The sequence below is a fragment of the Muscardinus avellanarius genome (genome assembly GCF_963383645.1).
Source record: "Muscardinus avellanarius genome assembly, chromosome: 3".
NCBI classification, from domain to species: domain Eukaryota; kingdom Metazoa; phylum Chordata; class Mammalia; order Rodentia; family Gliridae; genus Muscardinus; species Muscardinus avellanarius.
Window position 1 is genome coordinate 149369209 of NC_137788.1, and position 24637 is coordinate 149393845.

Here is a 24637-nt window from a genome sequence, read left to right on the forward strand (position 1 = left end):
GCTTAAACCCAGGGAAATGTTACCCAGCATAGTATGTCCTGTAGTGGTGGTACTCAGACTGAGTGGTGAAAAACTGGGTTTCTATTCACATCCTTAAAAGAGGATTTCCTTCTCTTGTTGGATTTAAGATCTTCACGGAGCACTCTAAGATTTTACACCATTTGTCATCTAGTGGATCCATCTGGAGAACATTCCCATCTCCTCCAAAGAACACCAAGATGTGGTCTTTTCTGCTCCCTGTCCTTTTACTTCTTTTTTCAGGACCCTTCCTTTTGAGTTTATTCCTATCTCAGTGCAGGGTAATTTTGTACATCTGGGAAACACTTGCAAGCCTAACCCAAGATTAGATTTTATTTTTCAAAATTGTGATTTTAAATCAATTGGAAAGTTATATATAGTTTGCCTGATCATTTCTATGATAGAAACAAAAATGAAGAAACCACAGCTTTCATTTTTCAGGTGCTTGTAGCCTGCTGGAGAGCCAAGATGAACAGCTGGTAAAGACATAGAACACAGGACAAGATGGCGCACAACCTTTGTACATGTGGTATAAGCCTGAGGTTAAGATACAAATGCTTCTCAGCTTATGATGGGGATACAGTCCGATAAACCCTCTGTGAAGTTGAAAATGTTAAGTCAAAAATACACTGAGTCCACCTAACCTAAGGATATGTACTAAATACATATCCTTTTGAATATTATAAAGTTGGGAAATTTTAAGTCAAGTTAGTAAGTTTTTAAGTTGGTCATACAACATTTATTTAGTTATTTGGCAATGAGAACCCTTACAGGGCGTTCAAACCCAGGAAGACCCCTTCCTAGAGGGATGGGAGAATGGGGCCCAGTGGCTTTTTGTGTCCTCTTTCATCCTCTGCTCTGCCCCAAGAGGACTCCAGTGTTCTTCCAATTTATCAGCTTGCCTTATATTTTTATCTGGTTTCAAGTTTTTCCTATCCATAAAAGGTTTTGTTTTAAATTTAATGACCATATAGTTTATGTTCAAGGCATCTAAATGGTCCTTAGATTTTCTTTGTCTTAATTTTATTTCTCCTTGTTCTTACTGCATACCTTCTTATTTAAAAACAAACAAACATGCTGATTTCCTCATTCTCTTGGAACATTTTCTTGGTTGAGAAGATTCATGAGTTTGATCTCAGGAAATCCATGTTCTGGTTATGGGTAATTTCCGCCATTTGGATTTAAGGTTATGGGATACATCTGAACTTCATCTTTGGGTTCCTTTTGGTTTGGAAAGTTTCTCTGTTTTTGTTTGAGCAGTTCATGATTTCCAGTTTCAGTTGTTTTAGGTTGGAACAAAAACTTAACACATTTGTAAAGCAACCTGAAGGCACAAATCTCAATTTTTATTTTCTTAATTTTTGAGAAAGTTTTTATTTTCTTCTACCCTCAACAGAGTTTTAATCATTAACCTTCAGCATATCTTTTCAAGATATCCACCTGGCCCCCCTGCACTCAGGTTTCATTGGTTTCTGTAACGTTTCATTACATTGAGTGATCATTAGCAGCTTAACTGTGATGTAAACCCCTCTCTGGGAGAGAGATATCTCTCTGGGTATCTAGCTGGTAGTGAATGTGCAGGGTTCCCTGGGTACCAGTCAGTATGTTCTGAAGATGGTGTGTATGGTGTCAGCTAATCATGCCAGTTGTGTACATACAGCTCATTTGAAAGCTTTTATGACCAAAAGAGGAACAAGTGCAAAGGCCTCAGAGCAGATAAAAGTTTAAACACAAAATGAAGAAAATCCAGTGAGACTGAAGTATCATGAATGAGGGGGGAGAAGAAAGAGGGAAAGGAGGAAAATAGATGAGAGACCAAGCATTTAGAGTCTATGACTGTTTAAGGAGTTTGGATTTTATCTTGAACACAGTGATAAACCAGTGGCCACTTTTAAGCTTGGAACACTGATGAGAGGGGAACATCTGTCTGGTAACTAACCATCTTTTTCCCAGTAGATGTGTTTGCAAATCTCACCAAAGCTATGTAACAGTGACTTTTGAGAAGCTAAAAGAAAAATGATTTTTCATAATTAAAAGGGGCTCTATATGTATGTGTGAACATCTAAGAGTTTGAATATTTCAGAATATGCATAGCTCTCTGTATATGACAAAAAGGGTTTCAGGACATGAATGAAATCTGAAACTGGGCTTCCCTTAAAGTATCTACCTCTAAGAAAAGCCAAGAAAAGTGGAAGGCAGAAAATCCCTTAGGATAAATGAGGTGGAGATGCTAAATGGTTCAGAAGGGTCTGGGGTCTGTTAAGCATCTGGTCCTCTTTCCATCCAGCCTGCTCCCCCATCCCACTGAGCAGACAGCCAAAATCTCTCCCCAAGATGGCAGGGCATCTAAGATCTGATGCACATGGAAGGAAAGATCAGAAAGGGAGATGGCTCCAAACTTTGGGATAAAAAGGAGTGAAAGATTGCAACTGCAGCTCTCCTATTTGTGTATGGAGACTACTCAAGGCCTAGCCAGGAGCCTCCTGGCTTCAGAGACCACTTTGCAAGACCTTTCCCCTGTGTCAACAGTTGGTGGCTATGATGAATACCAGCTCTATCCCATGCCACTGACAGGTGACCCGTTTTGTGGTTTCTTAGCAACAAAGAAAGTATTTGATATGGACTCCCCTGAGAGGGGCAAGAGAGCCTTTGGCCCAAATTTTATCTTCATTATTCTTCTGTCATCTGTGCCCCAGTTGCACCAATCCCTGGGGGTTGGGGCCACTTGCAGCTCTGGACTCCAGTTGGTATGCCCCACACTTTGACAACTACCCAAGAACTTGAGGTTTGACCCACCACCTGGAAACCCCAGTGTAAAGGCAGAGAAAAGTGTGGAAGACAGGGAGGACAGCAATTGCTCTATACTCTATCTCTTCCAGGGGGAACTCTGATCTGCCTCCTCACGCAGGGTGCCAGGCTGGGGATGCTGGCTGGCACTGCTTGGAGCTGAGAACGGAAATATCCCATGGCTGCTGCTGACATCCAGACTGTGGGAGAGAATGATTTAAAGAGATGGAGATAGGCCATTTGGCTGGCCCAAATTTGATCTACTTTTCCCTCTCATAAATTCAGCATTCACATAAATCTTTATATTCTCCCATCCCACCCATGCTGGGTTCCTTTATTTTCACTTCTTCATGAAAATAAATATATCACGCTCAGTCATCTGTATCTATGCCCCATTGCATGTAGCTTAGGGCTACAAGCCTGAGTCCTTGGGAGAGTGTACCTCTTACCATGACTGTCTGGCTTGCAAATGTATTTGTTCTAGTTGTGGTGAATATTACAGTCTACACTTTTGTTCATAGGTAGCCTCTCAGAACAACAACCCAAGCAGAAGTGGGGAGCGCATAGATTAGGTCTGATAAATATCAACAATGGCTGGCACAATGAACCTCCCACTTTATTTCTGCCCTTGGCCTGCCCCTGCCTTTCCCTGCCAGATGCCCCTGCGTTTCCCAACACTCTCTCTCTTACACAGTAACTTCTCTTCACTCCTCTGTCCACCATTCTCTGGGAGACTTTTCTAGTCACTAATGCATCTGATAAATTAATCCAGGCAGGTGTGCAGGGCAGAAAATTATCCCAGACCCCAGATCCAAGCTGTTACTTGTTGCATGATCTTTAGAAAATCTCTTCCCCATTCTGAGCGTCGGTTTCCTCATCTGCAATATAAGCAAGTTATGCCAGAAAACTTTCAATATTTTTGTCCAGCAGTGGTACCATTTAATCAAATGCTTTTCTGGTGAAGGCTTCCAGATTATAAATAAATAAAGTAAATAAATGAATGAATAAATAAGTAAATAAATAAAGTGCTGGTTGAGTTTGGGGTAGGGTTTGATCTCTGGCTGAGAGGAACTACATCCACTTTGATGAAACCATACCTGGATGGGTTTTGAATAATTGAGATTTTAAATGAAACCTAAAGACCATGAGACTAATCAGACATGGTGTTCCTAGAGCCATTGCTTACTACAGACTATTGGAGCTCTGCGGAACTTACTGAGGGTTGCTTTGGTCCAGTCTAACTCTAGCTTCCTAGCACTTAAGATATGTATATGTAGCTGATCCTCAGGCAGGCTGAACCTCAGTTTCTCCAATTCCACAAATAAACAGGTGTAGCAGGTATCCAGAGCCCTTTCTATTCAAGAATCTATCGTCTCTGATATGGGCCAGTGACAGAGAGGTTTACCTGCTGTCTGTAGGGGAGGTCCATTTGCCTGAATAGCTGTTGCTGAGCAGAGCATGTGCAAAGCAGCCTGCAATTTGTCTAGGCATTCACTAAGCTGACAATGAGAGTGAATTTCACATTCACCTCCTTATTGACTCACACGTCTATGGAGGATACTAAACTGTCATTTTAAGTGAGGGGATATTTTGGCTCCACTTACCTTCTGACCCTGTGGAGAGGCTGGGGAAACATATCAGCACACTTTTGCAGGCTGCTTCTCTGGTTGAGAGGGCCCCTCCCCTGCACAGACCATCATCCATCCTGGCCAGCGATGCTCACCACCTGGGTTGCTCCCTCTGGTATGCCCAAGGTCTTTAGCTTTGCTCTGATGGTCACATTGTGGTTTGGATTTAGAATGTCTCCCTAGACTTCACATAACCTTGTGTGCTTAGGACAGCTCCCTGAGGATGTGGCCTTGGGGCTTATATTAGGTCCCACCTCCCCTCCCTTCCTCCTTTCCTCCCTTCCTTCCTTCCTTCCTTCCTTCCTTCCTTCCTTCCTTCCTTCTTTCTTGTGCTTCTGGCCTCCTTAGTGTGAGAGCCAAGCCCTTGTGCTCCTTCTCACTGGTCCCTGTACCATGCAACAGACATCACCTGGCCTAACATGGATTGAACCCCTGAAATTTCCAGAACTGTGAGCAAATAAATTTAAGTTGTTTTTATCAGGTCTTTTGGATTATAGCAGTCTCCTTCAGGAAGTGTCCTGGTCCTCACTTCTTCACACCTATGTATCCCACCTCCACAGGGCTGATTTGTAACAACTTAGTGGCCACCAAATGCCCACTTTCCTATCCTAAGCTGGTTCTGGGTGCATCTAAGGCTTAGTTTGTTCACTGCCCCCCCCTCAAATAGCTGCCACCCCTCAGTGCTGCCTTCAAACTCTAGGCAGAAGAACACAGTGGCTTCTAGAAGCCAAATGACTCACTCTCCTCTGCAAAACAGACTTTTAACCATTGGGAAACAAGGACTCAAAAGGATTGGGGGCTGCCTGATTCTTGTCAGGTAGGAGTTTGTGCTCATTTACCAAGTTAAAGCAGTTGGGGCCATGGGCTTTGTGGTGTTTGTTTTAGCAGGGCGATCCTCTCTTTAAAGAAAACCTTAAGTACAAGGGTTTTCCTACACCTGTCTTCTCACATTCCCTTTCTCCTGTCATTCATCCTCACCTCAGAGGAAGCCTGTGGCTCTGAGATGAACACTTTTTAAAATCACTGCTCTGGCCTGCACATGGCATGGGGATGTCAGAATGTGGGTTTCTTTCTCTACAGGAATAAACATGCCAAAGGAGCCAAAGTATTAGGTCTTGGAGTAGGATTTAGTTTCATGATCTTTTTTTTTTTATTAAAGCCAAGAGCACTTTACTTCTAAACTATACTCCCACCCCTTTTATATATTTTATTTTGAAGCTGTCTAACTGTATTGATGAAGCTAACTCAAACTGCAATCTTCCTGTTCCTGCCTCCTGAGTACTGGGATCACTACCACATCTGGCTAGCCTTACAGTCTTTAGATTTTACTTAAAATCTGATTTATTAGGAACCCAGCCCACCTATGGTGCCTAGTTTCACCGGTAGAAAACACATCTCCCTGGGCTCCAATCATTAAAAGGCGTCATTGGGTTGTTTGCAGGCTCTGAAGGATCCCACCCTGGCTGCCAGGAAGGACTTCCAGAGGGAGGCGGAACTGCTCACCAACCTGCAGCATGAGCATATCGTCAAGTTCTACGGGGTGTGTGGTGACGGGGACCCGCTCATCATGGTCTTTGAGTACATGAAGCACGGAGACCTGAACAAGTTTCTCAGGTAGGCGCGGACGGCTGTCTTTCTCCAGTGACTACAGGCCCTCTGAGCTCCTGGGGCTTTCTTTGGAGCCAGAAGTCAGGCTTCTTTCTGAACTCCTCAGCGTGAGCCTGGGAAATGAGAAGCCCCCTTTTATTCTTGCCCATCATCTTTTTAGCAGCTGCTCTCAAGACATTATCCCTATGATGAGAAACCCATATCCTTCTTCCTTATTCTAGGGTGGATTGAGAAGAAGAGTCCAGTCCAAAATAGGTCTCAAGAGAGCCCAGAGGGCTCACTAGCCTGAAGCTCTTACATTTTTACATCCCATCTTTGGGATGGAGGGGATGATGGGGTGCTTCAGAACCAAAGAGAGAGAGAGAGAGAGAGAGAGAGAGAGGGTCTCTGAACCACTCAGTGTCGCAAGTAGCCTCCCCTCTTTGTGCCTATGTGTCTCACTTGCACAGTGAGGCCAAGACTTTATAGCTTTCCTGGATATTTTCTTGCCAGTGACCTTTTGATGCTGAATAGGAATGTACATCTTCACAAACTCATCAGGAGACAGAAATAGATGGTTAATTTAAAAGGGGCAAATTTTCCTTCGGGGAATTCTAAAACGGTGTTGTCCAGTACAGCAGTCCCACATGGTTATTTAGATTTACATTAGTTAAAGTTAAGTGAAGTTACAAGTTCAGTTATTGGTCTCACCGGCCATGTTTCAAGTGTTTGGTAGCCAAACACTTGGCTAGAGGCTAGGAGCTACTATATAGGGCAGCACAGTATAGGATATTTCCATCATTTGAAAATTCTGTGAGATAGCACTGTTATAGAGAATGGGTTTGCCATAAGAAAAGTTTTCCCCCCTAAGCTCAATAAAGATTATCTGCACTTTGAAAGGCTTTGGATAGAGCTAGTAATAGACTGAACCTCAATCAGAAGTTCTGGATGGAGATTCAAGGATGGATCTACTTTCCCCAGAGAAGGAAGCATCTCTTCACCAGGAGAGGATTTTTTGGTGGCAGCCGTCTCTGTCACCCAGTGAACTCTATGACTGAGAACAAAATTTCCAGAGTTAAAATATAAGTTATAAAAAGTTCTCACCTACTTGTCAACAAAATGGTGCACATCCTGTGAAAGTGGAACATTTAATAGAATATTGTGATTTAAAGGAGGGAAGGAAAGAGTTGGTACCAAGTAATGGACAAGAGGAATCCTTGGAGCTTGGCTTGGGAGCCAAGTTTCAAAAAAAAAAATATGGCCCTGGAAGAATGAAAAGTATCAGTAGGATGGTCAAAGCCTCCCAAACGTGGATGAACAATAAAACTTGTTCTTTCCTTGGAGAACTCAGTCCTTGGCATGAGACAGACAGGTTCATTTCCTGGACTTGTCACCTCTTAGTGACAACTGGAGCAAGTTATAAAACCTTCATTTTCTTTCCTAGAAGACATTACTACTAGTAATTGCTCATAGTTATTAGCAGAGTTGTTGTTATGAGTAGTAAATGACTAGATGTGTATAATGCCTAGAGGAGTTTCACAGGTGTTCTGCCTATGGTAGCTATTTGTAAAGTTATTATGGTACAATTTTAATGAGAATTGTGAACCAGAGTAGCTTCTAATCCAGGAATGTTCTTTCTCAGTACTTAGTATCTCCCGCCCTGTGTGCTACCATTTCCCTGGGGTCAGATGGGCATGTCTCACTGCTCATCACTGTCCATTGGTCCAGCAGTGTCTCCAGCGTCGGGTGCCACCAGCATGGCTCCTGGTTGTCCCTCTGTATCTCTGTCATGCCCAGTGTAGGAGAAGAGGGGAAAAGGAAGAGCAGAAGGTGGGGAGTGAGAGTAGAGTCGAGTCAAAGAGTGGGAGAGTAGAAAGTGAGAAGCAAAGGAAAATCAGATACCCCCAAAACAGGAATTCATAAAGTGGGGGGCAGCATTTTACCAGATAATTATGCCCCTGACTCTCCCTGCAGACAGTGTAGGGAGACCCATGTGAGCACAGTTCTGCAGCACATGCTGATACTCCTTAGACTTCTGTGTCTCTTTTAGAAGCAAAGGAAAATCAGATCCCCCCAAAAGAGGAATGCATAAAGTGGGGGGGCAGCATCATACCAGATAATTATGCCCCTGATTCCCCCTGCAGATAGTGTAGGGAGACCCATGTGAGCACAGTTCTGCAGCACATGCTTCTGTGTCTCTTTTTGAAGTCCCTTCTCCAAAACAACATGGGGGAATCTCTCCAAATGGAGGCCCAAAGGTTTTTTGAGGCAATTATTTTTCCTAACCTAATCTGGGCTTTGGTCACCTGCACTGAGAATCTGCTGGCTAGATTCTCATTAGATGCCAATAAGCTATCTCTCTGGGTTCTAGTAGGGGAGACCGAGCTTCTCTAGAAGAGCTTTGTGTGGAAACTCTTAGCAATGGGTCACGACTCTCTGGAAGCCATCACTGGTTGCTCTCCCAAATGCGATTTCCATGTCCCCCAGGGTGGCTCTGCCCGTTCTCACATTCTGGAGTTATTCCCTCCTGGGAGACAGGAGTGGGGGCTTGCCTACTGACCCCTACCTTGCTAGCTGATACAGCAGCTCTCCTGAGGAGTGAAGTAGGTGGAGCTCACCGGAGATAATAAAATGAATGTGTTCGTATTTAATGGCGCCTTTCAGTGGAAATTGGAGAAGCAGTAAAACAGACTGAGGCCTCACTGTATGCCAGGGCTCGTTGGCCCACCGCTTCATAAATAAGGGCCCCAGGTGTGGTCATGGCTCATTGGGCTTTCTCGAGAAAAGAGTGAACACTAAAAGTGACCGATATGACAGGGCGAGGTGTTAGGATAACAGAACTGCGCCTGAATTTGGGATGGAGGGGATACTGGGGTGCTTCAGAGCCAGAGAGAGAGTCTCTCCATCCTGCCCTGCTACTGCCATAATTTACTCAGTCCTAAGCAGTGTGGGAGCATGGTTAGGAGTACAGGCTCTAGTTTAATACCACTTACTGTTGTGAGTGTAAACTGCTGGTCAGCAGCATCAGTGTGGAGCTTGTGGAAAATGCAAATGAGGTCCTCTGCCTAGCCAATCAGAGTCCTAGGGGGCTGGGACAGGGAATTGCTCCCTTTGAAAGTGTCTCTACCCACAAGTGTGGTTTTAAATTCTGTTTTTGCTTACCCAGATAGCCATTCTGGGACCTCTGAAACATTGGCCAGTGATCTGATCATTTTGTGTCTCAGTTTCTTTGTTTCAAAAATGGGGTGGGAGGATGTATTGAATATATTCAAAGCAATCAGAACAGTGCTTGGCATATAATAAGTGTTATGTTAGAGTTAGCTGTTTTATTAATTGCCCTATAATAAACTTCTAATCTCTGGGAGACCCCTAGGTAGCAGCAAAATATTAAAAAGACTAGGTTTATTCCCAGTTCCATTTAAGTAAATATGCTGTCATCTTAGCCTGGAATTTGGTTGTAGAATTTCTCCCATATCCACAGTCACTTTCGTATGATTTTGAGTAGGTAGAAATAGGTGTAGGCAGTCTGGAAAGAGAATTTGCATTCATTTCTGTGGGACAACTCCACGGACTGGGAACCATAGAGGTCTTTGCCATTAATCTCCTGAATTCGTTTTTTTTTTTTCTTCTCTCCTTCCTACCCCTGGCAGGGCCCATGGGCCAGATGCAATGATCCTAGTGGATGGGCAGCCACGCCAGGCCAAGGGCGAGCTAGGACTCTCCCAAATGCTCCACATTGCCAGTCAGATCGCCTCGGGCATGGTGTACCTGGCCTCCCAGCACTTTGTACACCGGGACCTGGCAACCAGAAACTGCCTGGTGGGAGCCAACCTGCTGGTGAAGATTGGAGACTTTGGCATGTCCAGAGATGTTTACAGCACCGATTACTACAGGGTAAGGTGACTTTCCCAACTGCTGGACTCTGCGACAGAGCTAGTACCTTGCTTCTGTGTCTTTGTCATTGTCCATTAACCCTACTGCTCTGGTGTGCACATATACACATGCATGCCTGGACATGCACTTGACAGTTTTCTTTTGGCCTGCTTCTTGACATAACTGTTTATTATTGTCTCAATAGGCTACTCCTCTTTTCTGCTTGGACATTTGACTAGACTGTATCCATACATTGCAAGAACAAACGTGTTGTGTTCTTGTATTAATGTTCATTCTTCATACAGACTCATATGTAGACACATACATGTATGCCCAAACACACATGCAGACAAGCCCAACTTGATGCTACATTTTTACATCTCTCAGTACAGTCCCCAATCCAGCCATACCCATGACATTTTTTATTCTTTGGAATTATCTCATGATCATGAAAGAAATTTCTTGTTTTGAGAGGTCGATCTTGATGAAAGGGGGAACCCAAAAACTAGCAAAAGTGATTACTGCATGGTTGAGGAAATAATCTGAGTGGATTTGGAAAGTTGAGGAAATAAAGCATCTTACTGGTTTTTAACTTTGCAGAGAGGGCAGGTTAGACCTTAGAGAAAGATTTCTGATCGTGAATATTCAGTTTTACTTCTATACAATCATCTACTTATTAACAGGGTCATATTTTGCTCCCAGAATCATTTTTCCCCCTCAGTCTTGGGATTTCCTTCCCACGGACCATTGAGTGGTTCCAACTGCTTTATTATTGTCAGGGAAAGGGTGAGTGGCCATGGGTGTCACTTTTCCCAGAAAGGAGAAATGTGGATGCAACATGAGACCCAGAGATGGAATAATGTCTGGAAACTGATTGGGAGGCATATGCCTCTAATATATGAAAGATTTAGTTTGGGAACATCAACTTAGGAAATATTTTGGATAGTTGGTATAAGGAGAGAGAAAGGAATGATATTTTGGAGGTAAGAATTGTCTTAGTCTGCTTAAACTACTATAGCAAAATTCCATAAATTGGGGAGTTGAAAACACTGACAATTTTATTTGTCTTTGTTCTGGAGTCTGGAAGTCCAAGGTCAAAATTTTGGCAGCTTCTGTGTGTGGTGAGATCTCACTCTCTGGTTTATAAATGGTCATTTTCTCACTGTCCTCACATGGCAGAAAGGGACAAAGGTCCTCTCTGAGGTCTCTTTTATAAAAGCACTAATCCCATTCGTGAAGTTTCCACCCTCCTGATCTACTTACCTCTCAAAGCCCCACCATCAAATCCCATCAGCTTGGGGGTTAGGTTTAATATGTGAATTTTATAGGGGCAAACGCATTCAGTCTATAGCAAGAGGACTAGCAGGTAATTGTTTCATATTCTTTGTTGGGGATGAATGATTACAAGTCAAAGAGCACAGATGGTTGTCCTTTGAGCCTGAGCATGGTGGACCAGGAAGCTGGGAATTTGTGGTTGGCATGTATACAAAGATCAAGTCTATCCGGATGCTCCTGATGGGTTTGCCCAAGCAAAATCACTCAGTGATTAAAACTGTTCACTCACAGACTTTCATTTTAGTGATGGCCCAGAGGAAAACTGAATGTTTAAGAAATGGATACCAAACAACTTGTTTGTCATACTACAAAATGATGGTAAATGATATACAATTGTAAGCACACATGCAGTAATGTAGATCAAAGGTGGAGAAGGTAGAGTCTTCACAGCAAAACAGGCAGCTTCTAAAGATTCTGCGCATTCCAATAGTCCCAGACATAGGAAAGGAACATATCATAGCAGGAATTATAGACCAATAGGCTGGTCAGACCTGCCCAAATACAGCTGAGTAAAGTCTTTCTTTAGGGTTAAGACCACTTTTTCTAGTCATTTTCAAGAGAAGCCTTGGTGTGGTTACTAAGAGGTCCATGGGTCATAGATTTCTTGCAGGATATCTAGAGCTGGCACCATTTAATTGCTTTTCTATTCTTTATAATGGGCTTTGCTGAATTGCCTGATTGAGCTTAGATTTATGGTGGTACTGATGAAAATAAGAGATAACTCACTGTTTTTTAGGGGGTGTTTATTGTGTAAGGCAGATATTTAATTATGCCAACTTGGTCTCTACTGCCTCTCCACTGGCATTACAAGGCTCTTGGAAAACCAGGTATGACTACAACATGCAAATTATAGACTGAGTTTTCAAACTTTCTTCTAGCCTTGTACTTAATATTTCTCAGTTCTGTTTTAAAGAGAACAACCAAATAATACAAATCACAATCCAGGTGATGCTTCTTTGTCTTTACTTTAATAGCTGTGAACTGTTGTTCTTTACTCCTGGGAGACTTTCAAGGAGTAAGCCCAGCTAATTTCTGTGGGTGCTGGGGCAGATTTCAGGAAGGGAGAATGAATAAGAAGTGTCCACATTCCAGTATCTTCATTTCTTTCTCCATGAATTCTAAGCCAGGTTGTTTGCTGGCCATCTGGCCTATACATGTGTCTTTAGCTTCAAAGAGGTATGGGACAAGAATGAGCTACTACCATAAAAATTCAGCATGCCATTGGAAGACTATGATACTATAGAGATAATATGCTCTCCACATTTAAGTAATAGCTTTATCATATCTTCACATTTGCTTCTTCAAATTATCCTAATTTATACACTACCTTCCCTAGTCTTCTGTAAAACAAAGGCAGATAATGATCTGAGGTCACAATAATGCACCCTGAGGTTTTATCATTCTTATTGGAAGACATTGGGTGACAAGAAAATTCTTGGATTTGTGCCTAATCTTGATTGTGTTCACGTTTGACCCATCATTTACAATCGTGTGACATCCATGCCTTTCTCTAACTTCTGGTTGAGTTTCTTACTTTTAAAATGAGGGCAAAATTATTTACTCAACAGAGTTATGTTGATGTTACACAAGTTAATTTGTATAAAGAGCCTGTAATACACTACCTCCTGGATAAGCTACTGTATTTACTATCTTCCTCTGTCCTCCTTACACCCAGAGCAAGAAAGTTGTGGGCATAATCTTATTTCCAGATGCAGTTCCTGGGTCTGAAAGGAAGCTACTGACCACTGAAAAATAATTTGGGATCATAAAGCTGCCTTAAAGGAGTAGGGTCTTTAAGTTGTCTGCCGCAGGCAAAGATTCTTCATAAGGTTTCAACTTGCAGAAAATACTGGGTCATCAATATGTGATTTCTCTTTTGGTCAGTATTTATGTGGACCTGCTCCTGAATCTTAGAGCTAAGCCCAGGTTGGAGTGATTTATATAAGACTTTGCTGTTTGGTATATACTGGCTAAGGCCCTGAGAAATACAGTGATTTATTAGGTGGAGAGAACACTGTGGAGGATTCTCTGTGCAAACTGACACCCCCAGGACAAGTCTGTACCTCTCTGCTACCACTGATTCCGAGGCCTAAGAGTTTTATGGCTTCCTAGGCCTAATGCAGATAATGTGTGTGTGTGTGTGTGTGTGTGTGTGTGTGTGTGTATCATTGTGTCTGTGCTTGCCTGCTCAGTGAGGATTCTGGAGTGTACACAGGAAGGCAAAAGAAGATATAGAGATAAGCCTCTCCTTATATTCTCCTTTTTTTCCTTTTTAATTTCTTCAAACAAACAGGCACCATCTGGCTCATGCATAAGTGGTATGCAAACGATTTACAAAGGTGAACTGCCAAATTTCCTGTTACACATTTAGACAGAGAAAACAAACATCCCAGCATCAAAGCACAAGAGCAATTTGTTCCCTCTTCTTAGGATGGTGCCAGTGACAGATACCCTTTACTCCTGTGGATCATGGCTTGGTGCTGACAAGGCTGCCTTTCCACCAGCTTTGACAAGGGTGGGTTTTAGGTACCAGTCCACCTTTTTAGAACATCAGAGAACACTAAGAGATCAGTGATCATGTCTAGAATTAAGAGTTTTGAGTGTCCTGAAGGGAAAGAGGTTGGGATTCCATAATAGAACTGTTATCAGATGTTTTTATTTGACAAAGGATGGTATGTTGAGATCTGGGAGGTATGGGGTGGGAGGAATGGGCACTTTCACCCTACTCACCTTTTCCTATTCATCCTGTGGTCTGTGATGTGTCTTCCACTTGGAAGACTTTCAATAAAATTATCAGTGAATGAAGTTGGTATGTGAATTTGGAGTTAGGCAGGAAATGGATCAGGTAGACCAGGAGGGGCCTGATGGTCCATCAGATACCTGTAAGGTAAGGTGAGATAGAGAGATAAAGGGACTTCAGCTGCATGAAAAACAGGCAAATCTTATGAAAGGAAGTAAGAGCAGCATCTGGAGACAATGTCCAGAGAACACAAGTGAGTGGGATTCTGAGTTGGGGATGATCACATAAAGTCAAAAGTGGATTCTGGTAGGGTATGGAGATTAGGATGGAAGAATGCAAAAATCCAGGCAAAGACACACATGAGATCAGAGGCAGGTCTGGGAGCTGAATCGTGGTGCTAGGTTCTACACTGGAGATTCTAGGACAGGGTTTCCAGCAGCTCCTGGAAGGATGATAACAATAATCTTTAGGATGTCCTTCTGGCTGATAGAATATTGATGGATGGCATGGTGCTCCCATGACAGAGGTAGAAATCACAAACTTTGGCCCTGCACTGCCTGGGTTTGAATCTCTCTGCTCTTGTCTTTCCAGGCTGCATGACTTTGGTTAAGTTATTTACCCTTTCTACGCCGCCAGCCATAAAATGGAGTTAATAGCCCCTATCTCATGCATTTGCTGTAAAGATTATGAGTTAATACATATAAAGCTCTTAGGATGATGCATGCTCAATGAATATTAATAGCTGTTACTATTATTGGAGCTAAGATACAAAGGCCTTGTCTATTTCTAAGGGAGGCCATCTAAACAAGGCTTACCTGTGGGTATTAGTTAAGGTAGATCAATGGCTATAACAAACAGACGCCCAGATATATCATGGTTCCAACACAAATAGAAGCTGGTTCCTAGGTCATAGAGAAGTATGAGCAGGTCAGCTCATTGGAGGAGTCGCCCTCTTCAGCAGGTCCTGCAGGCTAATGCAGCTCTGCCCGTTTTGTTCATGGGCTGGCCTCAGTTGTCCTAGGTGCTCAGCCCACTTAGCCAGGTAGACAGGCAAAGTGGCATGAAGGGACCTATGTGGATGCTGTTAATGAGCCTGGCCTGGACACAGGTCCTGTCACTTCCCCTGGTGGCAGTAACTCAGGCATATGGCCCTCCATGAGGGGAGCTGAGAGATGGAGTATAGCTATGGCCCACGTAGGAGAGAAAAGAGTAGATTATACGGAGCAGCTGATGATCTCTGCCATAGTAATGGTGAAAAAACATCTACTTTTGTGTCTGACATTCCATCCCTGCAGCATATCATCCCAGGCCTGATGAATTATCAGGAAAAAGAGAATGAGACACCCTTACGTTCTACTACAACCTCGTCCTAAATGTAGACATGATCGTCGTGAGAGGCCCCCTTTGCTGTTTGTGTCACTTGGCGTTTGTAAAGCCATTCAAGGGTTCAGCCTCACCTGTCATCCTGCCATCCTGGTCCTTTGATTCATTCTCCTGGAAAATAAAAAAGACACAAGGAGCACCTCCTGTAGATTGGATGGGCTAAGAAGAAATAGTCTAAAACTAAGTGTTCTAACCAAAGCCACCCAGAACTTGTGCAGGGGTTGATGCTTGATGAAAAGCCAGTGTTCTAAGCATGGGCTTCAGAAACTGTGACTTCCGCCAGGCATGGTGGCGTAAGCTTGTAATTTCCGTGCTCGGGAGGCAGAGACAGGAGGATCGCTCAGGTTCGAAGCCAGCCACTCTGGCGTAAGAGACCCTGTTTCAAAAATATAAAATATGTCTGGGAGTGTAGCCCAGAGGTAGAAAGGCTTCCAGGAACCACAGTACCACCAAAAAAAAAAAAAAAAAAGAAAAGAAAAGAAAAGAAAAGAAAAGAAAAGAAAAGAAAAGAAAAGAAACTGTGACTTCCTGAAATAATATGAGCAATGTTGGGTGGGGTGTTTTATTTTATTTTTATTTTTTGGAAGTCTCAGGGCTTTCAATAGAATCCCAGAGATGTTTATAACCCATCAACTTACTGGAAATCAATTTCCAAATGTGTCAATCTTTAGAGAAAAGATTTTCAGCTGGACACACTGGTCCTTGGGGGATAATGACCCTGTTTGAAGAAACTTAGCCATATTTGTCCCTATGTTTCTCATCCGTAGGTTTTCTTAAGTAGACCAGGCAGTGGGAAAGAAGTGATGCAGATGTCAGAAGATGAAGTTCTCACACAGCAGTCTAGTGAAAAGACCCCAGTCACGGCACCTGATTTTTTTATTTGCTGCTCTCGAAATATAATAATTTGTTACCCTGGCTCTCATTTGTATAGAGGAGAACAATGGAAAAAATTTGTATTTCATTCCTAAGAAACATGATTGTCCCCCTCCAAAATAGTTTTTTTTTCTTATTTTGGAGTAATTTTAAATTTGTAGAACAATTGAAAAGATGGTAGAGCGAGTTTCTATATACCCTTCACCCAATTTTTCCTACTGTTACATATAATAATGGTACACTAGTCAAAAATAAAAAGATTAATAGTGGCACAAAATATTAATTAAATCTAAAACATATATCAATATCCTCTTTATAGCCCCAGAGTCTATCTCGAGTACCATATTACATGCATCAATTCTTATTTAAAGGCTGTGGGGCTGCTGTGGTAGAAACAGGGGTGATGAATCTCCCCATTTCACAGTCTCTCCTTCAATGCCCTACAGCTTGAACAACTTTTGATTCACCTTTTGGAGGCTTCAGGGCTTCATGGTTCAGTTTTCAGTTATGGGGAAAGGTGGACTATGAGAAGTTCGCCTATAACAATAAAGCCCAGAGCTGCTGATTCTTCTAGAATCCTTTAGAAATGTAGTCCTGGGAAGATATGTCTAGGTAACCTTCTCTGATAGACTAGGAGTCTAGAGGAAGCAATGGAGTCCTCTTAGATTCCTAGTCCCCCAACCATACATTTGGTCTTTTTTTTTTTTTTTTTTTTGGCTTTGGTAAAGGGTACAGAGTGGCAATTAGGAGACATGACCACAGAGGAGGCTTTAAGGCAGACAGGGTGTCATGGTATATACATCTTGAATGAGTGTAGAAAAACAACTGAAATGCTAAGACCTATTAAGCTGCACACATTTGAAGAGGGAAGGGACACAGGAAGATGTGTGGGATGAATTTATGTTAATTACAGGTATTGCAACCTCATTTCCTTGATGAAAGCCAGTGGATCAGCACCCTAATTATCTATAAAATATGAGACTTTTGAGGATGTAAAAGTCTGTTGAGGGATAGGATTGACATTTAGGACAGTTTGTCTCCACACCAGTTCTGTGTGTATGTTGCATGAGTTAGAGACAGCACTTCTGTCATAATATCTGGAGTTTAGATTCCAGTGTTTGTGTCTCTTTTAGTTTTTTTATTCTATGGGACTAAGCTCTGTGTGTTATGATAAGTGAGAAGGAGGCTCTATTTCTTTAGGATACAAGGAAAACATGGCCCAAAGTGCTAGGATAAAGCCAAAATCATCTAAAATTTGACTCACAGGCCATAATTGTTTAATATACCAAGCCATATTTTCTTCATGAAAAAATATGAGAACTAACTCAAGTTTTGAAACGGACTCATTTCACATTGTCTGCACCTCGTTCAGTGAATGCAGTTTCATTTCTACTCTGTTTTCTTTTTTAAGATATTTGGGCTAATCATCCAATAGTCAACTGATGGGAAGAAGAACCATGTGGACAGAATTTAAAGTTTTTTTTTCTTTCAGGATTAGGGATTGTCTCAATTTTTCCTACTATTTCTGCACTCCCTTCTGCCAATCCTTCCTAGACCATTTTATACTGTATCCCATTTCAGTGATGATGCTGAAAGCTTTCCTAAACTCTAAACTCAATCATTCCATAGAGTACAGAAGTAACTACCAGAAAGGGTCTGTTGGAAGCTGGGCACGGTGGTGCACGCTCATAATCCCAGCATTTGGGAAGCCGAGACAGGAGGATCGCAGGTTTGGTTCCAGCCTCAGCTACTCAGTGAGGCCCTCCACAATTTAGTGAGACCTTGTTTCAAAGTAAAGAATAAAAAATAGGGCTGGGGATGTAGCTTGGAGGTAGAATGCCCTGGGTTCAATCCCCAGTATGGCAAAAGAAGGAGAAGGAGAAGGAGGATAAGGATAAAGAGAAGAAGGAGAAGGAGAAGGATGAGAAGGAGAAGAGAGAAGAGAAAGGGTCTGGTGGTTTCTGCCATGGGACACTCCAGAAATCTGGTATAAAGATGGTCTCTAGGGAGACTAGGAAATTGAGTTGCAAGCCACTGAGTTCTAACAATGAGGTAAAGGAGGTTATGTGGTGTATTTCCTCCCAGTGGCCTATGAATACTGGCCCTGAGGAGCATCCTCCCATCTTTGCTTATGGACTCTTAGCAACCAGTGACTATAGTGGTAGCTAGTATGTGGGACACGCATCAAGAAACCTAAGTTCAGTCCCTGCCATCACTACCCACATGGGACAAATTCCTTTTCTGGCTAGGACCCAAGTTTGTCATTTGTCAAGTAGGCACTTGTCTTCCTTCTTCATTGCTTAGGGCTCCTCATCTGAGTGCTGGCCATGCCAATAGTATTGTTTTCTGCCACTGCATACAGATAATCTATATAGGGAAATTAGATTTTCCTAGGGAGTATAAGACTCCATGACAATTGTTAGATCTGCCTTAAGTCAGACAAAGGAGAATCATACAAAAGGTGGCTAGACTACAAATTTCAAAAGCCCATGTAATTAGAGGATTAACAGTAACCTTAAAAGGCCAGTTGCTATTTAGTGGCTGGGAACCAGCAGGTCATTCCAGTTACAGGGGTTAGTGTGAGCAGAAGCATGGATGTAATTAAATGAAGGGCGATCGGGAATGATGTGTCAGTTAACTGGTCCAAATTGAGGATATGGGGAAGAAAGAGAAGGACCACTATGACAAAAATCCCTTAAAGACTAGTTGTTTGGGTTTGGGTATTTGATGGGCAGCCATAGAATGTCATGTTGAAGTAGGCATCACACTGGTCCAGGCAAGAGGCAAGAAGGTCCTGGGCACTGTGGTGGCAGCAGCAGCAGACGGTAGTAGAGAAGCCATCCGGATCAGTAGAGCTCAGAAAGGTGAAACAAATGGAGCCTCAAAGCCTCCTGCAGTGTTGGATCATAACCTTGAAATGAGTAACAGTAAAATTCTAAGTCAGGATGGATTTCTTAAAAATGCATCTTTTAGGCCATCCAGTCTATTCTGTGTCCCAAGAGTGTTAGAAACAGATGAACAAATGCCAAATCATTCAACTTTAAAGAAACATGAAGCTGGAAGGAGCCTTAAATGTCATCTAGTATATCCTGAAGCCCCAGGCAGAATGGCATCAAAATCATCCCAGACAGCTGCTATGCTCACTTTTTTCCTGTATTTCTCCTGGGATTTTACAGGTTTCCTCTATCCTCTTTCCACCTGTGGCAAAGGGAAGTGACTGTCAGTGAGGTTTATCCTTTTATTTCCAACTCATAATACTCTTTAGAAGTAGGAAATCCTCAGTTAGGTCTAACCAAAATGCTACCCTCTGCAAGGTAAGCTAATTCTTCCTCGTCCTTAGTGGAGGTACATGTGATTTATATAAGCCGGGTGAGACAAAACTGATTTTGTACTTTTCATAGGTACCTGGTTATATTTTATTCATTGGTTATGTCTTGGCTGGTGGGGAACCAAATATTTCCCACCCTAGCCTTGCCAAAAAAATACCATCTTCTTCCCAAGAGCAGTTTCCAAGCAGTCTCCCAAATTTTGGTCTCATTCCAACAACTTTCAAATCCAATTGCTCTCTTCTGTCAATAAAGGTGGTACGTGAGTGGGATGGGAGGTTGTTATCACCAGCACTGTCTCCATGGGGACTGATATGGGTGAAGAGACAGGGAAGATGTCCCATCAGAAAATTCTGGGCATGATGGCACATGCTTGTAATCCTAATACTTGAGAGGCTGAGACAGGAAGATCACAGGTTTGTGGCCAGTCTAAGCTACTTAGTGAGACTCTCTGCAACTTAGTGAGACTGTTTCAAAATAAAGAATAAAAAATAGGACTGGGAGTATAGCTCGAAGGTAGAATGACCCTGGGTTCAATCCCTAGTACCACCAAAAAAAAAAAAAAAGAAAGAAAGAAAATTTCAAGAACTTGAGGCCTGTTTACATAGCAGCCCATTCTCAAGAAAGGAGAGGAGGAGGCTGCAGGAAGCCCATGAATCCAATGCTGAATCACTGTGTGTCTTTCTACTCCCATGGGGGGCGGTGATGGATGGATCATAACAGGTTCCATCTTCCTTCCTCAAGTGCAAAGGGCCTTTTGTTTTCTGAGACAAACTGAATATATAACATATAAAAATACATAAATTTCCATACAAATATCTTCTTTACCAGCTGTAATTAAGATATTTGCATGTAAAGAGAACATTGTGTTCCCTTGACTTCCTCCTAGTAGGGAATTGTATTTCTCTCCTAATCCTCAAAGCCCAAGAATTTGTGATCTGCCTGTGACTAAACCAGAGGAGGAAGAGGCGGATGCAGAGGACTGGGTCAATACAGCATTGGAAATTCAGAATTTTAAACACATTTTTTGCTTCTGGTTGTTTTTCTCAGGCTTAGCACATCCCAAAGGACAAAGCTGAAGGTGGGTAGCTCAAGAGAGGGTGGGTAGAGCATACCCAACTATGAAGTCAGGCAGATTTAGAATCTTTGCGCTTCCTTAGAGCTCTGTGATCTAAGAAATTTTACTTACATTCTCTAAACCTTAAATTTATTATCTGAAAAAGGGAGAGAGGACAATTTCTTCTTTTGTGTGGATTAAATAAGATAATGTATGCAAATTGCCTGGTACCCATTAGGCACTCAATAGATGGCTATTATTATTCTATGTAAGTGAATAAGGTAGGAATTATATCTAAGAAATTTTTAAAAAGTTATAAGACAAAGTATTTCCTATGATGGGCCTTTGGTGTTGGATACTAAAATTAAAGGATAGAAGAGCCTACTACTTAAGAGAATTCAGAGAAATTAAAAGAAAAAAAACTCACATACTTCTTCAGGATTGGTTTAGACATTCAAGTTGGTCTGTTGGAAGCACAGGAAGAAGGAGTAAGCAGAGGAAATCAAGGGAGGAGCTTTCCCATTGTGGAATTAGAAGCTCCAACAAAGAACTAATTTAGTAACTGTGAACCAGGAATTCTACAGTAGACCAAGGTCTAAAGAATTATATCCCCATTCCTTAGGCCTCCTAAGTATATACCACATTTTGTCACTCCAGGGGAACATTTTAGGGTTATGTGTTCTGGAGCCCTGGAGATAGAAACAAGGCTGTCTTAAGGCCTGCGCCAATTTCTTTTTCTTATTGCTTGCAATATGATGGTGGCTTTTCATTATTATGCATGAGATTGAGGTAAGGAATCTGCAGGTGCTTTGTAAACTGTTGGTTTGGGTGCAGTTGGTTTTATCACCAGCAACAGCAATTGCACCATTACCACCAGGATAGCCTGTGCTTAGTAAATAACCATGAGCATCCTGGGAAAAAATGAGTCCAACTCATCCACATCCCATTGTTAATTGGTAGGGGTGATGGGCACTCCATCGCTTCCACTCTGCCAATCTTCATGGAAATTTTGGCTGCCTCTCTTCTTTTGAGCCATATTCTCTAGCCCTTGTGGCCAGGTTTGGACCTTTGATTTCTATTTATTCTTGTAGCTGGTCTGTCCTAACCCAATGAACCAATCCCCAACTTCTTGATCCCATTTCCTTCAGTCATTAGAGTTTACATCTATTCTATACCTTTCCAAAGCACAAGTTACCTTAAAGGCAAAGGGACACATTCCCATTTTAACCCAGTGATTGTCACATAATAAGTGCTAATAAAAGTGCTTGATTTTGATAAATGCTATGAGAGATGTTTTCTTTTCTTTTTTTCTTTTTTCTTTTTGGTACTAGGGATTGAGCTTATGGACCTTCTACCCCTGAGCTATATCCCATTCTTATTCTATTCTTTTTTTGAAACAGTCTCACTAAGTTGCTAAGGGCCCCACTATGTTCCTGAGGCTGGAGTCAAACCTATTATCCTCCTATCTTGGCCTCCAAAGTACTGGGATTATAGATATCACCACCAAGCCCACCCAAGAGATGTTTTTAGTAGATAAGAAATAATGTCCTTGTTGTCCTAAGCATTGTTTTTTGTATGTGTATGGTAATGGGGATTGAACCCAGAGGGATTCTACTTTATACCCTAACCCTTTTTTTACTTTTAATTAATTAATTAATTTTGTGGTACTGGGGTTCCTGGGAGCCCTTCTATCTCTGGGCTACACTCCCAGACCATTTTTTTATATTTTTATTTGGAAACAGGGTCTCTTAAGCCAGCGCGGCTGGCTTTGAATCTGCGTGATCCTCCTGTCTCTGCCTCTCAAGCGCGGGGATTACAAGCGTGCGCCACCACACCCGGCTACTTTTTTTAGTGAAAGAAGGTCTCACTAAGTTGCTGGGGGTCTTGCCAAGAGCTGAGACTGGCCTCAAATCTGTGATCCTCTTGTCATGGCCTTTCAAGTACTGGGATTACATGTATGCACCACCACACCAGGCTGTAAGCATTCTTAAGTGAATCCTTATGGGTCCCCAATTGGCAGTCACTGATTATCAGTGTAGGGTACTCTGGGTAGGTATGTCTGTAATATTCATTGGTGTCACTTAACTAAAAGCCAGGTGGGTTTCCCATGAGTGGCCCCCTGACATCAGTGAAGAAGGCTTAAGAAATGTTTAACACTAATTAAAACACCCACGAGATTGCTGTTAACACCAAAAGGACAGTTTATTAGTGCATGGAGGGGACCAGATGATTTATTTTTAATAAGTGAGTCTTTTCAAGAAGCCTAATCATAATGAGAAGGATGCTTAAAGAAGGAGAAGTCAGAGAAAGTGAGTCAGAGAAATCAAATAATGAATGACATCTACCTAAGAAGACTGAAAAGAGTGTTCTTGGCTCCTCAGTAGTTTCAGAAATACTTCAATTTTTCACATAAATCGTCTCTCTCTCTCTCTCTCTCTCTCTCTCTCTCTCTCTCTCTCTCTCTCTCTCTCTCTCTCTCCTTGCCCAAAGCCAAAACAAAGATGAACATTGTCACTATCCAATTCCAAGACCATCCCGTTTTCAGGGTTAAGTGACCAGCCAGTGACTCTTCTGAAAGATCTGTTATTTCTTTATTGGCATCAGTCAGGGTGCAATGAGCCATGATCTCCGAAGGAACTCTCAGACAACCTTGGATACACAGCCAGCTTTACATCCATTTTCTGCTGATCATATAGAGACAAATTATATGTTACTTATTTTCCAATTCTTGCAAGTTGCTTTATTATTACCATCCTCAATGTTTCCCAGGCCACTACTGAACTATAATACCATAAAAAGGGGTTCTTTTGTTGCTTGTAAATCTAAATGCCTCCATACCAAGTGTTATATGCCCCAGGGATGGATAGTGTATCACAGGTAGCAGTTCTGATGGGTCAGTGGTTGAGTGGAGAGATAGGCACCACCCAAGGTCAGTGAAAAAGTATGGGGTGATCAGTTGGAGATATATGGCAAGGACACAGGAGACAGGGATTGGTGCCATCTGTGTCTTGTTGTTTCTGGTCCTGGAATATATCGTCACCAGTGTTCTCGATCCAGGGATCCTCCTGGATTCTTCTAGGTATACTTTCACATTGGATTCTAGAGGGATTCTAGGGGTGAGCTTACTGAATGCAGCTGTGTTGAGCATGGGCAGAGGGAGGGTTTTGCTGGTTGGATCAGTATTACCAGGGTTCATTGGGGTTTATTTGCGCAAGTTCACCAATGTGACTAGTACACTAGTATCCTAAATTATCTTCTATTAAGCAGTTGTTTATTATTTAGAACTTGGATACATAAAATTTCATAATTTTCAGGCAGATTCAACTCCCTATTCTACCTGGCTAAGGTTTTCGGTAATCTAGATAAACATCTCCCTGCCAGCTAAGAGCCATCAGCTCTATGCCAGCTTTTACCAATATACCAGAACTGTCTTTAGGCATATTTTTTTATTATTCTTAAGTTTTTTTGAAAGATCAAGCAACTCGGGACTTGAGTTTTTTTTTTTGCAAGAGTTCTTGCTTCTAGGCAGATATTGATTCAATTATTAGCATCCTTTGGATATAGTTGTTGCATGGTTATGACTTAACCCAAATTGGACTGTTTTCTTTATACATTAACCCATTTTTTGAACCCATAAGTACTTTATGAGAGCCCTTGATAAATTTATGAGTGCAATTTGGGTGAACTATCTATAGTGGCAAACTTGTAAAATATTGGCTACAAATGAACTTAGAAATCATCTTGTCAAATCCACTTATTTGACAGATGAGGAGATTGAACATGAGAGAGAGAGAGAGGGAGAGAAGGAGAGAGAGAGAGAGAGAGAGAGAGAGAGAGAGAGAGAGAGAGAGAGAGAGAGAGAATGAATGTGTGTGAGCACAGACATCTGTTAGGTTCATGCACAGGATTAGTGGTATCTGTTAGGTTCATGCATATGATTAGTGGTAGAGGAGTCAAGACAAGAACATTGCTCTCCCATCTTGCAGCTTTGCTATTCATCTTGATTACCACTGAAGTATGATGAGATAAC

The 24637-nt window shown here is 42.1% G+C and overlaps 1 protein-coding gene across 3 annotated transcripts in view; it reads left to right on the plus strand.

Moving 5' to 3' along the window:
* Positions 1 to 24637, plus strand: part of NTRK3 (neurotrophic receptor tyrosine kinase 3) — a gene marked incomplete at both ends in the record, with an annotated part of 365601 nt that overhangs the window by 306375 nt on the left and 34589 nt on the right. For all 3 annotated transcript variants that reach the window (XM_080692445.1, XM_080692446.1, XM_080692447.1), the window contains 2 exons: positions 5875 to 6047; positions 9671 to 9914. In XM_080692445.1, the coding sequence (XP_080548571.1) occupies positions 5875 to 6047; positions 9671 to 9914 (417 nt within the window). The remainder of the gene's footprint in view (positions 1 to 5874; positions 6048 to 9670; positions 9915 to 24637) is intronic.